The sequence below is a fragment of the Hemiscyllium ocellatum genome, chromosome 5, assembly GCF_020745735.1.
Source record: "Hemiscyllium ocellatum isolate sHemOce1 chromosome 5, sHemOce1.pat.X.cur, whole genome shotgun sequence".
NCBI lineage: Eukaryota > Metazoa > Chordata > Chondrichthyes > Orectolobiformes > Hemiscylliidae > Hemiscyllium > Hemiscyllium ocellatum.
Genome location: NC_083405.1, coordinates 86451953 through 86466854, shown reverse-complemented (window position 1 = coordinate 86466854; position 14902 = coordinate 86451953). Strand labels below are relative to the sequence as shown.

The window sequence follows — 14902 nt, the reverse complement described above, 5'->3', positions numbered from 1 at the left end:
CCTACCACCGCTTAATTTAAAGCTGTGTCCCCTAGTAACAGCTGACTCCCTTAGCGGAAAAAGGTTCTCACTGTCAACCCTATCTAAACCCCTAATCATCCTGTAAAATTACAATTTCAATTACAATACAGTCCAGACAAATAAGCTTTAATGAAGTATCATCAGTAAATAGAACACATCTCTAGTGCTTTCGCTTATTTTCAATTATTCTGTGTTTCAATCCTAAACAGTTTAATGAATAAACAATCTTAAACAGAAATGCTTTGATTTGCAATGTTAGTCTCCCTCCTTTCAAATTCTCAATCCTAAGGCACCAATGCAGAAGTTCCTCAAGTCCATTTTTATTTTAATTGATCAGGGAGTCAAAGGTTAGAGTAAGCAGACTGGGAAAATAGAATTGAGACCATAACCAGCTCAGCCATGATCTTACCGCACAGTAGATAGGCTCAAAGGTCCATCCTTACACCTTAGAATTCTAAAGAATGTTTTTCCATTTATCATATAAATATACAGAAAGTGATTTCTACAGGATTCTTTAGCTTGCTTGCAACACTGTTGGATGAACAATGAAAGATTCAGATAAACCAGCAGGAACAGAATTTTCCCATGATTTCTATGATTCTTCCATCAATGTTACAGAGGAAAAATCTGGGAATTCCTGAGGAGACTCATAACCATTGTCAACTGAAGGCTTTCCTTTACCAATAATGAGAAGCAGATTTGATACAGTTTTCCTTCCAGTCTTTCATGAAAATGTTAACATTTTAAATAAAAAGCAATGAATAGAAAAATCATGCCATAGTATATGTTTAGAAAACTCAAAAATAGAACAGAAATTGGCTTGTGGTGATTGCTAATAAATCAGAAGAGGAGTTCTCTACCACAGTAAGTGGCTGAGGCAAAAAAACTGAATGTTTCAAGAAGGAGTTAGATATAATTCTAAGGGCTAAAGAGATCAAAGGTTACGAAACGAAGGCTGAAACAGGATACTGAGTCAGGTGATCAACCGTGATCATACTAAATGGCCGAACAGGCTTGGATGGGCCCAATGGTCTACTCCTGCTCCTATCTCCTACGTTTCAAACAGTGTAAGCAGCTGTGATAAAGGAGGATGGCAGGGGGAAGGGGATAAATGTTTGTGGGTAAGGTGATGGAAGCTGTGAGAGGAACAGGACTGTGAGTGGGGTGGGGACAACAGCGATTGAGAAAAACATACAAGTTCTAGTTGGTCACAATTATGGTGTTGGGAGGTATACTTCTGAAGGGAAAAGCAGTTTGTAGCATTCTCAAATGGAACTGAGGTCTCTATCATATTTGGGTCTGCCTAACTTGGATTACTTTTCTAAAATACACATTCCACGCCACATCAGCACAGTTTGTTTTACTTAAGCTGGTTAATATAAGTAGTTTCCATTTTTTTAAAAAAGGATGATAAAGGTCAGCATGTTTAATACTTATTTTCAAAACAGCTTCAATCTTTTATCTTTATTTGACAGTCAGTTTTTTGGGGGGCAAAAAAGGCACAAATGGAAAACTGAAAGCAGACAAGATCAGCTAAAAAAATGGACAAATTGCCTCACAGCCTAAACTGAGACATGGAGGGTGGCCATTTGGTGTGATCTTGACAGCTGCCTGTGAGACTGTACAACAACGCTTAGGTAAAAAGAGAATAAAGTTGGGAGAGGGGGAGAAAAAACAAAATGCTGACAAGGCAATAAAAATTAAATCTCAGCTGAGCATCCCTGAGTTGTTACTGGTTTTTGTTGAGCCATAAAACAGCAAATTCAATGAAATTTCCATCTTCCTCTCCATCCAATTCGTTTGGCAGAAATTTATGAACTGACATTAGATAATCACATGTATTCTCAGTTTACTCAGCGTGTTCTTTGGACTGTTCTCAGATGAAACGGAAGAAAAAGGAAACTATTTTTCCAACAAACAGATTGAATCAAATGCGCTGACCTTTACCGTCTTGCTTTTTAAAATGGAAACTACTTATTTTATCCAGCTTAAATAAAATAAACTGCGGTGGAAATTATTTATTATTTAGACTACAAGTGTACTTTAGAAAAGTAATCAAAATTAAGTTGTCCAAATAGGCTACAGACATTATTTTCACTTTAGAATATGACCAGATTTGAGATTTTCAAATGAAAATCCTAGTCAAGCTTCTAAAGCCAGATTTGTTGAGACATACATTATACATGCAAGGATGGTGCCTACATCCAATTTCTCTGGAATAAAAGTAAAGTATCCAATATACAGACAGAAAATTGTGAAACCCAGCAGATTACCAGGATCTATACAGAGGGAGAAATAGACTTCATAGGCTGGATTTTACCAGCTGAACTGTGAACCTGATTTTGAGACCATTTTTGAGTCCTGACCCTGCAGTAATCATCTTTTGCTATGTCTTACACAAATGAAGTGCATTGACTCCATTTACTTGAAGCCTTCTGCTACATCAATGCAGAACTAAACGAGTACAGTAATCACAGAGTGATCTCAAGTCACAGCCAATGTCCAGGCTGCTGCAATGTAGAGTGTTTGTGGCCTCTGGTCACATGAATATAGTCAGGTATAGGGTCATCTCCATGTTGGATTTCTTAAAGGGACGTCATTCTTAAATACATCCCACTCATGGTCACTGTGCAACATCCAGCAGAACATGCAGTGTGTGACTCATCAGTGGCTCACGTCTGTGGGTTAAAGGTCAGCAGGCATGGTCAGGAAGGAAGAACAATAAATGGAGCCCACCACATTGAGAGCTTGTGTCAGTTATCAAGATGTCTCGAGGTAAACTGTATCGCTACATATATTACAATAACATACTTATTCTATGAGTAACTGTAAGGTAATGCTACTTTTTTTATTTCTTTTCAAAATTTTCCTATTTTGTATCTAAGATTTGTATTTAGGTACTTTAACTGTACTCTTACACTTCTGTACTTAACTATGCGTGACAATAAACCTAATTCTAATTCTACAGAGTGTATAAGAGTAGAGAGCATCAACATGACAAACATGTCAAGCTGCCCCATGATCATTATCCCATGAGGTCCTGGTAGAGGCAGTAAGAGCCTGCAGAAATGACTTATTTCCTGAAAGTAGCAGGAAGAAGCCAGGCGTACGGCATGACTGGCAGACACCTGATAGGATCAGCAGCTTTGGGTGGTGAGCAGGACAGGGATCCCATTGAGGAAGTGGTTAATGATCCTCTGAGATCTGACAATTTGGTTAAGATGCCCCGCCTAGCTGGCAGCCACGTATCAATCCAATTCTGAGCAGAAGGCCTTTCAGGAGGGCACTGCCCTGGAACATCTACAACATATGCCCATGTCGACTCCTCGCCTGAGGGAAGAGGCTACAAGAATGAAACTTTTGGAGAATGAGTGATTAAATCCACAGGAAGGGAATTGCCAAAATCAGTACTCAGGAATGTGCCTCCTGGTGTGCCTCATGATCAAATTCTGTACAACCCTGGGACTCTAACAGTATAGACAATGACGGAGGGAAGGCTTTTGACATTAACTGCTGAACTCGGGATGGATATTTGGCAGATAAAGGGTGAGATCTATTTGTCCTGGCTTGCAAATGTTTTGAAACACTTCTGCATTTATGTTGTTGATTTCAGTAGTTTATAACTGGTGATCAGCCAGATCTCTGAAGAAGCAGTTACTGAGAAGTGGAGGTTGAGTAATTGATGTCTTTTCTTCTTAACAGGTCCAATGTTGGTGGAGCAGCAGAGGGCAATAATAGAGCCTATAACCGCTTCAGAGGTTCCCTGAAGGTCTGTCATAAACATGGCAGTGTCTCAGACTATGAACAGATGAGGGGCTGGCCTCCACATTCACTTGAGCAACAGTGAGAGCACTCTGTAATAAAATTCCAACAGTGGACAGTAAAGCAATCTTTGAGGTCGTTACTTTGGGGTTGACTTGATGCAGTTGGCAATGTTTTTGGAATGAAATGCAAAGACTTCAGACTCATGCCTATACTGTTTTGCTACTACTGTTAGCAACACAATAAGCCCTTACGTCCATCTTGAAGCAGGATTTTGTCCAGTTTTTCAGGTTGACAACCTTTTTGTCGAAACTGAAAAACAGTAGCAGCATAATAGATTTAAGCAAGAACAGAGACAGGAAAATGGGGAAGAGGGAAGAATAAATGAGAAACCTACCAATAGGATAGAAGACAGGAGAGATTAAAAGTAAAGGAATAAAACTCTGTCATAGTGGAGACAGGAATAGGACAGTTAAAGAAACAAATGATGCATCTAAAGGAGTTAATAAACTAAGATAGCAGGATCAGAATCAATAGGTACAGTTAAAAAAAGGGAGCTGAGAGGATGATCCAAAATAATTGAAATCAGTGTTGAACGTGAATGCCCCTAAAGCGATTAATCAAAAGCTGAAGCTCTACTCCTCAAACTTATGTTGAGTTTCATTTCAAAAGTATAAAACATGTTGCAGCTATATATGAGGAGAAAGTGAGGTCTGCAGATGCTGGAGATCAGAGCTGAAAATGTGTTGCTGGAAAAGCGCAGCAGGTCAGGCAGCATCCAAGGAACAAGAAATTTGACGTTTCGGAAGGGCTTATGCCCGAAACATCGAATTTCCTGTTCCTTGGATGCTGCCTGACCTGCTGCGCTTTTCCAGCAACACATTTTCAGCTCTGCAGCTATATATGTCCTTGTTAGGCCACATTTGGAGTATTGTGTGCAGTTTTGGTCGCCACACTACCAGAAAGACATGGAAACTTTGCAGAGAGTGCAGGAAAGGTTCACCAAGATGTTGCCTGATCTCAAGGGCATTGGCTATGAGGCAAGGTTAAAAAAGCTGGAATTGTTTTCACTGGAAAGACAGCGTCTGAGAGGATACTTGATCGAGGTCTACAAAATCATAAGAGATGCAGATAGGGTGGATAGTCAGAGGCTTTTGCCCAGGGTTAAAGTTTCAATTGCAAGGGGACACAGGTTCGAGGGAGGGGGAAAGTTTAAGGGAGATGTGTGAGGTAAGTTTTTCATGCCAGGAGTGGTAGGAGCCTGGAACGTAGGAGATGGTGGAAGCAAACACATCGGCAACATTTAAGAGGCATCTGAATGGTTACATGAACAGGGAGGGAATAGAGGGATATAGACTGACTAAGTTTGGTTTTTAATTTATTTAGAGCATGATTATTAGCATAAACTTGCAGGGCCAAATGGTCTGTTCCTGAGCTGTACTTCTCTTTGTTCTTTGCTGCAACGGACAGGCCAGTAGGACCGTGCAGATAAGGATTAAAATGATAGGTGAATGGATGCTTGAGGCACAGTTGTAAACTGAACAGAGGTATCCCTCAAATCTGTAATTAAAATTGTGTTCGGTCTCTCGGCAGTCTACAAGAGATTGCATTATTAGCAGCAAATCCAATTTATAAAATTGAAGGAAGCTAGTGTAAGGTGCGTTTATAGGCACTGAACAGTGGCAATGCAGCATGTAAAAATGGAGTTGTTGCATCCCAAGTGCATAGAAGACGGTTTGTGAAGGGGTGGGGGTGATTGAGAAGCAGACCGGGGCATCACATGTGGAATGGTCTTTTGGAATGTTGAAAAGACCAGCAGAAGAGAAAGCAGAAAAAGACCTGCTTGTTGGTGGCATTACACCAGGGGTGTCAGAAATGGTGAGAATGGTGCATTAAATGTGGAGCCGAGTGGTGTGGAAGGCACATATAACAGGATCCCTATTGTGGTTTTGTGAGAAAAGAATGATAATCAAAGTGCCTGAAGTGGATCAGAGACAATGCAGAGTCATGTCAACCATGGTGGCATGCTGGTGGTGGTGGTAGAAGGGGTGGTGGTGTGATTTTCATTTGAACGATGAAGGACAACATAGAAATGCCATTTTGGAAGGTTGTACCATCTGAACAGGTGTAGAGATAGAGAATCTTAGAGATGGGATAAAGTTCCTACAACAGGTACAGTTTGAGGAAGTGCAGTGATAATAATGGTAAGAGTCTGTGGGAGTAAGATGGGCCGAGGAGTGCCAGATTTAATTTAGATAAATGTGAAGTGTTGCATTTTGGTAGGGCAAATCAGGGCAAGACCTATATGCTGAACAGTAGGGTCCTGGGCAGTGTTGCTAAACAAAGAGCCTGAACGGTGCGGGTCCACAGTTCATTGAAAGTGGAGTTGCAGATAGACAGGGTGGTGAGGAAGGCATTTGACACACTTGCCTTCTTGGTCAGTGTACTGAGCATAGGAACTGGGATGTCATGTTGCATTCTACAGGTCATTGGTGAGGCCACTTTTAGAATACTCCATTCAATTCTGGTTTCTCTGCTACAGAACACATGTTGTTAAACTTGAAAGGGTTCAGACAAGATTACAAGGATGTTGCTGGGAGGGTTTGAGCTAAAGGGAGAGGCTGTATAGGCTGGGGCTAGTTTTCCTGCAGAGTTGGAGGCTGAGGGTGACTTTGCAGAGGTTTATAAAATTATGAGGGGCATGGATCAAGCGAACTACCAAGGTCTTTTTCCCAGGCTAGGAAAGTTCAAAACTAGAGGGCATTGGTTTAAGGTGAGAGGGGAAAGATTTAAAAGAGACCTGAGGTGCAACGTTTTCACGCAGAGGGTGGCGTGTGTGTGGAATGAACTGCCAGAGTGGTGGAGGCTGGTACAACTACAACATTTAACAGGCATCTGTCTGGGTATATGAATATGAAAGGATTAGAGGCATTTGTGCCAAATGCTGGCAAATGGGACCAAATCTATTTTGGATATCTGGTTGTCATGGACCAGTTGGATCAAAGGATCTGTTTCTGTGCTGTATAACTGTATGACAAGCTGTCACAGAATTACAGGGCTAGTCAGATACCCCACTAGGCCTTTTATTTTCTCCAATTGTGTTTAGGTAGATGGTCCTCCAGATTGACAAAACTGGAACTAAAATTAAAGCTTAGATCTGAAGTTAGCATTTCAAAATGATTAAAATACTGATCTACTTCTACGTGGATGATCAAAAATTATAATAGATAGTAAATGGTAATACAAGAGTAATCTAATCATCAAGCTCATTTGGCATGACAAAGAGAGAAAAATGGTGTCTTTATAATCAGTGTTGAAATCCTGAAAGAATCCATTGGGGTGACAGCCTGGTATCTGTAATTAAATATACACCCATTTATTCTGTTGGATGATTTATTTTATTGGAGGTTCTTTTTATGCTGATACTGCAAGACAAGCTATAGTGCACTCTGTGCCCTTAATTTGTTAAAATGCTGATGGGAAAACCAAACAAATATAATATTATTCCTGAAGTTTCAGTGAGATTCTATAATGATTAAACATTATCTCGGGTAATAAACAGGTATAGTGGATTGGAATGCAGTAGCATACAAAAGGAGGGAGATGCTATCATGGTATTTGAACAGTTTAGCAATGACATAAGATGTGCTATTGTCTTTCCAGAGGGAAAGAATGGTTTTTAAAAAAGTAATAAATGAATATACTGGTCCTCCATCTGAAGTATACACGATGAATTGGATTAGTATGTCTCATCCTCCAGCTTTGCTGTTAATTTCTTTGAAATATGAGTCAACATTCCTTGCAAAATACAAATATGTGAAAAGAAGGGGAAGAAAAGAGAAATGTAGTTGGTAAGTCTTTGTTCTCGGAAGCCAGAATCGAGAGTCTCCAAAGCTGTGTTGCCTGCCTGGTGCCCAGGTACGGTTTTTCTCAATAGGACTGCAGAGGAACTTGGGAGTGGGAGGGGAAAGATTCAGTTGTCGTAGTCCATGTAGACACCAACAATACAGACAGAAGGAAGAAAGTGCGCCTGCTGAGGGAACATAAACAGCTAGGGGCTAGACTAAAAAGCAGAACAGGAAGGTAATAATCTCTGGATTACTACCTGATCCATAAAATCATTTGGAACAGGATCAGCACGCTTAAAGAAATAAATGTGTGGTGCAAAGATTGGTGTGGGAGAAATGAGTTCAAAATCATGGGCCATTACCAGTAATACTGGGGAAGGAGGGAGCTGTTCTGATGGAACAGGCTCCACCTGAATCATACTGGGATCAGAATCCTGGCGAATCACTGGCCATATGGATAGGGTTTTAAACTAAATAGTGGAAGAATAGGTTCAATTGCTTGGAAAAAGTTAAACATAGAGGAGGAACCAGTAGAGGTTATTAAAGCTTCTAGAACAAGTAACAGCACAGACAGTATTGAAAAGGTCAGGAATCTAACTTCAAGCATAGCAGTTAAGGAGACACCTATGTGAAGGAAAGCAGTCAATGCAGAACTGAATGTGTTGTACTTAAATGCACACAGAACATGAAACAAGGTAAGTGATCTTGTCGCACAGATTGAAGTTGGCAGGTATGATGTTGTGGGTATCATAGAGACATGGCTGCAAGGGGATCAGGGCTGGGGACTAAATATCCAAGGACATGAGTCCCATTGTAAGAAAAATTGAGGGGTGGATTGCCTTGTTAGTGAGAAATTAAATTAAATCCATAGCAATGAGTGATACAGAGTCAGAAGGCAAAGAATCTGCAAGAGTAGAGTTAAAGGACCGGAAAGGGAAAAAGAACCTGATGGGAGTTCTGTGCAGGCCCCCTAGAAGTAGTCAGGATGTGGGGAAGAAAAGCAGGAAATAGAAAAGGCATGTAAGAAAGGCAAGATTACAATAACCATGGGGGACTTCAATATGCAGGTGGACTGGGGAAATTGGATTGTTACCAGATCTCAAGAAAAGGAATTTGTGGAATGTCTACAAGATGGTTTTTCGGAGCAGCCTGTGGTAGAGTCCCCTAGGGAACAGGTAATTCTGGATTTAGTGATGTATAATAAGGCAGGCTTGATTAGGGAACTTAAGGTGCAAGAAGCTGTGAGGGCAGTGACCATAATATGATAGAATTCGCTGTGTAGTTTGAGACAGAGAAGCTGAAATCAGATGTTACAATATTACGATTGAGTAAAGGTAACTACCAAGCCATGAGGGAGGAGCTGGCCAGAGTTAATTGGAAGGAGAGCAGAACAGGGAAGATGGTAGAGCACGAATGGCAGGGGTTTCTGGGAGTAATTTGGAAGGCACAGCAGAAATTCATCCCAACGAAAAAGAAACAAACTTGAAGGGAGGATGAGGCAATGATGGCTGACAGAGAAGTCAGACAGAGCATAAAAGCAAAAGAAAAAGCATACAATATGGTGAAGATTTGTGGAAAGCCAAACGATTGGGAAACCTTTGAAAAAAAACAGCAGAGGATAATTTTAAAAAGCATTAGGGGGAAGGGGGGATGAGATGAACTCTGAGTGAAAGCTAGCAATATAAAATAAGATTGTAAGAGTTTTTTTAGGCATCTAAAATGTAAGAGAGAGGCAAGAGTGAATATTGCACCACTGGAAAATGAAGCTGAAGAAGTAGTAATGGGCCATGAAGAAATGGCAGAGAAACTAAGTAAGTACTTTGCATCAGTTTTCACGGTGGAAGACACCAGCAGCATACCATAACTTCAAGACAGTTAGAGGCAGAAGTCAGTGTGGTAGCCATCACTAAGGAGAAGGTAGTGGAGAAGCTGAAAGATGTGAAGATGGATAAATCACCTGGACCAGACGGAAAGATCTGAAGGAGCAAGCTTAGAAGATTGTGGAACATTGGTGGTGATCTTGCAGGATCATTGAAGTCAAGGATGTTCCCAGAAATGGATAATACAACACCTCCTATTAAGAAGGGAGGGAGGCAGAAGCCTGGAAAGTAAGGCTGTTTAGCCTGGCTTAGGTCCTTGCTAAGATTTTAGAGTGATTACGAAGGACGAGTAGATGCTGTACTTGGAAGTGTACAGTAAAATAGAACTGAGTCAGTACGGCTTCATCAAGGGGAGGTCTTGTTTAAGAAATCTATTAGGATTCTTTGAGAAAGCAATGAGCAAGATTAGACAAAGGAGAGCCAATGGGCATGATCTATTTGAATTTTTAGAAGGCCTTTGACAAGACGCCACATAAGAGGCTGCCAAATAAGATGAAACACCATGGTGTTGGGGCAAGGTATTGGCAAGGATTGACTGACTGGCAGAAGACAGACAGTAGGTATAAAAGAGTCTTTTTCAGGATGGCATCTGCTGACTAGTGGAGTCTTGCAAAGGTCTGAGTTGGGACCACAACTATTCACATTCTACATTAGCGATCAGCACGATGCAACTAAGGGCATTGTTGTTACATTTGCAGATGACACAAAGATAGGTGGAGGGACAGATTTTGTTGAGGAAGCAGAGAGACTGGAGAAGCACTTGGGCAGGCTAGGAGAGTGGACAATGAAGTGGCAGCTGGGAAAACGTGAGGTTATGCACTTTGATAGAAAGAATGAGACATGGACAATTTTCTAAGTAGGGAAAGGCTCCAGAAATTTGAAACACAAAAAAAACTTTGGTGTCCTAGTCCAGGATTATTTTAAGGTTAACATATAGGTTCAACTGGCAGTTTGGAAGACAAATGCAATGTTTGCATTAATTTCGAAAGGGCTAGAATAAAAGAGCAGGGATATACTGCTGAGGCTGACCACATTTGAAATATTGTGGAACCCTGTATCTAAGGAAGGATGTGCTGGCATTGCAGAGATTCTGGAGGAAGTTTACAAGAATGATCCCAGGATGAAGAGCTTGTCATAAGGAGCAGCTGAGGACTTTAGGTTTCTACTTGATGGAATTTGGAAGGATAAGGGGGGAATCTCATTTTAACTTCAAGAATACTGAGAGGCTTGGGCAGAGTGAATATTTCCACTAGAAGAGAGATTCAGACCTGAGGACACTGCCTTAAAATAAATAAGTAACCCTTTAGAGCTGAGGTGAGGAGGAACTTCAGCAAGATGGTGGTTAATCTATGGAGCTGTTGGCTGCTGAAGGCAGTGGAGACCATGTCATTGTGTGAACTTAAGACAGAGAGAGCTAGATCTTGTTTGGTAAGGGGATCACGGGTTATGGGGAGAAACATAACAGCCATGATTGAATGGTGGAGCAGATTTGATGGGCTGAATGGCTTAATTCTGAAAGTGAATCTTATGGTCTTATGAAGCAGATATCACAACAATCTTGATGGGGACATTTTTGATCCAATCAAATTCAACTGAAAATCAGAATTAGACATGCTGGCACCATGACACGATTTGGCTCAATTGAGTTCGGAATTTGAGGAAAGCGTGTGCACAGCACACCTTAGGATCACTTTCAGCGCTTTGGCATTTTGCAGTGTCCCATGAACGATCAGTGACTTACTTCGACTTCTCTGCATGTCCAACCTAACATTTGGTAATTACCATCAACATTGGCCGTTGATTTGAGACTACATAATGGAAACTGCATTATTCATGTAGATGTTCCTATTATATGAATGGTATAATTAAACAATTACTCTGTGCAGAATATTTTCGATCACACTTTGATTTACGTTTCAACATTATTCATTATCTGTGCTTTTGCAAGAAGAATGTAATCAAGTTTCCTCATAATGGTCATTTATGCCTAAAAATAATTAAAGAGGCTAATACTGAGCAGCCATATCAATATATAACAATGTCAAATCACATTATACCCTCAAAGTATTTTGAAATTTAGATGATTGGCAACCATGCTAAATTAATAGTGACTTTGTTTTTCTGCAATTTCACTGCCTAATTCACAGCTGTGCTTTTATTTCCCCATTTTGAACTAAATCTGTGAAAGATATTGTTGACCTACCTTGCCAGTAAAAGCTGCCAGGTCCTCCAAGCACCAGGTACCCATTCTAGAAAAATCATCAAATTTTGCAAGCAAAGTTAGCTTTCTCCCTACACATTAGCTGGCAATATTTACAAAGCAGATATGTTGTGGAGCAATCATACATAAATTAAAGAATATCATTAGATATCGAGAATATCATTAAATGCAATGAAAAAAGTTCAAATCTGATCATAACCCTGTCTATAAGGTTTATTGTTTGACATGCTATCATAACACAGAAAGTTAAATATGTTCTAAAGGACATGCACAGTAACACAATATTTCACAAAAAAAGCTCCAGATGTCTGTATGGGGCCAACACTATAACCCTGCATCATAATAGTATCATGCTCTTCTCTGGTTAAACTGGCAGAAATTGCTTGAAAAACATGAGCAACATCAGACTTATATAATGCTAAAAGTTGTGAATCAATTGAATCTAAAACATCAGGGTTTCAGAATACTGAATGCTTTTTTCTAACAGCTGCCTGGACATGCTGTAATTTCCAAAGTTTCATGTTCGGGTATTTCATGGATATTGAAAGTCTGTAGTATGCGATTTCATTTTCAATTTACTCATTTTACTTACTGCAGGCAGGTGCTTAGCACAAATTTCACACCCTCTCATAAACCTCCCAAATTATCCTCAGTTTAAGATATTTCTTTTCAACCAAGTTAACCTTCTTGACCTATATATACACAATTGATTTAAACGTCTGTACTTGAATTAATTTAAAATCACTTGCCCTTGCACACTTTGGTAACTGTCCTGAAGTACTTCATCACTTCATATTGTTGTTCTGTTTTGTTTTCAAACTGCAGAAACAATGGCTAATATTGTTTTCAATCAATGGATTTGAGTAGTTATTGTAGCAAACTTTGTTGCAAAGCTACTTTATTCAAGTAAATTGGGCTGGATCAGATTGTTAATTCATTTTGTTATTAAACACTCATCAATATACACTTTAGAGGTAATGTGACTAACCAGATGCTACTCAAAATAATATCTATTTTTAAAATTACAATAAATGCTGCAGTATTGTGGTATTAGGAAAGTTGTTTGAAGTTTTGGTTATCACATTTTGTTTCAAAATATGTACAAGATGTTGTTTCCTTGACCTCACACTTGTTCTTTATACTTAATACTCAGTGTTATGTCTTGTTTCACATCCAAGCACAGTTATTACATTACTATTGGAAAGGCCTGCATTACCCAGAAAATGATATCACCACAAAAGTCAACAAAGATTGTCTGTGTCACTATCATCTGACCTTTGAAGTTTTATCCAGTTTGAAAACAAAAAGTCAGCAAGTATTTAAATGGCAACAACCCCTTCTCAGCGCAGGCAGCTGAATATACCTTGCAGAGCAAGGAACTATTCTTGACTTTGCATGCCATTGTTTTTTGTCTACATACACAGATAGTATATAATTCAAGATTTCTGCTAGGTTTTCTACATTAAACAAAGTAAAATGCAATGACATGTTTACCTGGGTAAAATCAAGGCTAAATCCTGCTTGACAAAAACCCTGACCTTCAGGATCTGGTTGATCTGAAATTGGTATAAAATGTACATTAGTTGCATAAATCACAAATGATTTTATTACCTTTTGCCTGCATAATATGACATTAATAGCTTCTAGAAATGTTTAAAAACATACAGGTGCACCAGTGAGCAATCCTATTTTACTGGTGTATGGTACAAATGTTATGCTGTCTGCTATATAAAAAACAATCTAGACTAAGGCAGGGTCATCCAATGCATTCCCTATGATTTTATTTATTCATTCATGCTATGTGGGCTTCACTGACAGGGCCAACATTTATTGCTTATCCCTAGTTGTCCTTTAGAAAGCTGGTGGTAAGTTGCCTAATTGAACTGCTGCAGTCAATTTGATGTAAGTAAACTCACAATGCCATTGGGGGAGGTCCAAGATGTTAAGCCAGCAATAGTGAAGGAATGGTGATATATTCCTAAGTCAGGGTGGCGAGTTGCTTGGAGAAAAACCTGCAGGTGGTGGTGTTCCCACTTACCAGAGTTCGGTCCTTAAAGATGGTGCAGGTTGTGGACTTGGAAGGTACTGTCTAAAGATCCTTGTTTAATTGCTGCATTGCATCTTAGTGGTGGGGGGAATGTATGTTTGTGGATATGGTGCCAATCAAGTGGGTTGTTTTTTCCTCGATGGTGTCAAGGCTTCTAGAGTACTATTGGAGCTGCTCTCGCCCAGGCAAGTGGGAAGTATTCCATCACTCTCTTGACTTTTGCTTTGTACGTGGTGGACAGGCTATGGGGAGTCAGAAGGGAAGTTACACACTGCAGGACTCCTAATCCCTCACCTACTCTTCTAGCCACGGTATTTATGTAGCATCCAGTTCAGTTTCTGGTTAATGGTAAACCCTAAGATATTGATGGCATTGAATTTGAATGATTGAGGAAATGGTTAGATTCTATCCTGTTGGGGATAGTCATTGCCTCATTCTTGTATGATGCAAATGTTCTTTGCTGTTTGTCAGCCCAAGACTAGATGTTGTCCAGATCTTGCTGCATTTGGACAAGGACTGCTTCAGTATCTGAGGAGTCATGAATGGTTGTAAACATTATATCAACGAACATCCCCAATTTTGACTTTAAGATGTAGGGAAAGTCATTAATGAAGCAACTGAAGATGTTTGGACCTAGGACATTGCCTGAGGAACTGCTAGAGAGAAGTCCTGGACCTGAGTTGACTTAGGTCTGACAAGCTAAACTACCTTCATGTGCACTGGCTTTCCTCTACTGCAAAGATATCTATCCACCAGAACCCTGACTGAAAAATATCACAGCTTTTCTGATGAGATTAGGCAAAGTTAAAAATCAAATTGTTGTTCAAAGCTGCTTAAATTTTGAGCACTCCATCACATTTAGTACATTATCATTCTGAATTCATTAAAATTTTACTCCTAATAAATGCTGCAGTGTAGGAAATTATACCTGATGATAATCATTTTCGTGTAAATTCTCATCGCAGTGACTTCTTCACTTAAACTAAAAACTACTAATGCATCTCTAAGCATATATCAAATTAGGGATTTTTTTGCATCATCTTCAGTTCTTTGAATAACCTGATTCATCACAGTAGTTAGCATATTGCTCATGATATGGAGATGCCAGTGCTGGACTGGGGTG

General features: G+C 39.8%; 1 protein-coding gene across 1 annotated transcript in view; it reads right to left on the bottom strand.

The window, feature by feature from the left end:
* Positions 1 to 14902, bottom strand: part of itga8 (integrin, alpha 8) — a 217519-nt gene that overhangs the window by 194829 nt on the left and 7788 nt on the right. Inside the window, exons 5-6 of the mRNA XM_060824941.1 lie at positions 13227 to 13288; positions 11715 to 11760 (exon numbers count right to left, since the gene is read on the bottom strand). Of these exons, the coding sequence (XP_060680924.1) occupies positions 11715 to 11760; positions 13227 to 13288 (108 nt within the window). The remainder of the gene's footprint in view (positions 1 to 11714; positions 11761 to 13226; positions 13289 to 14902) is intronic.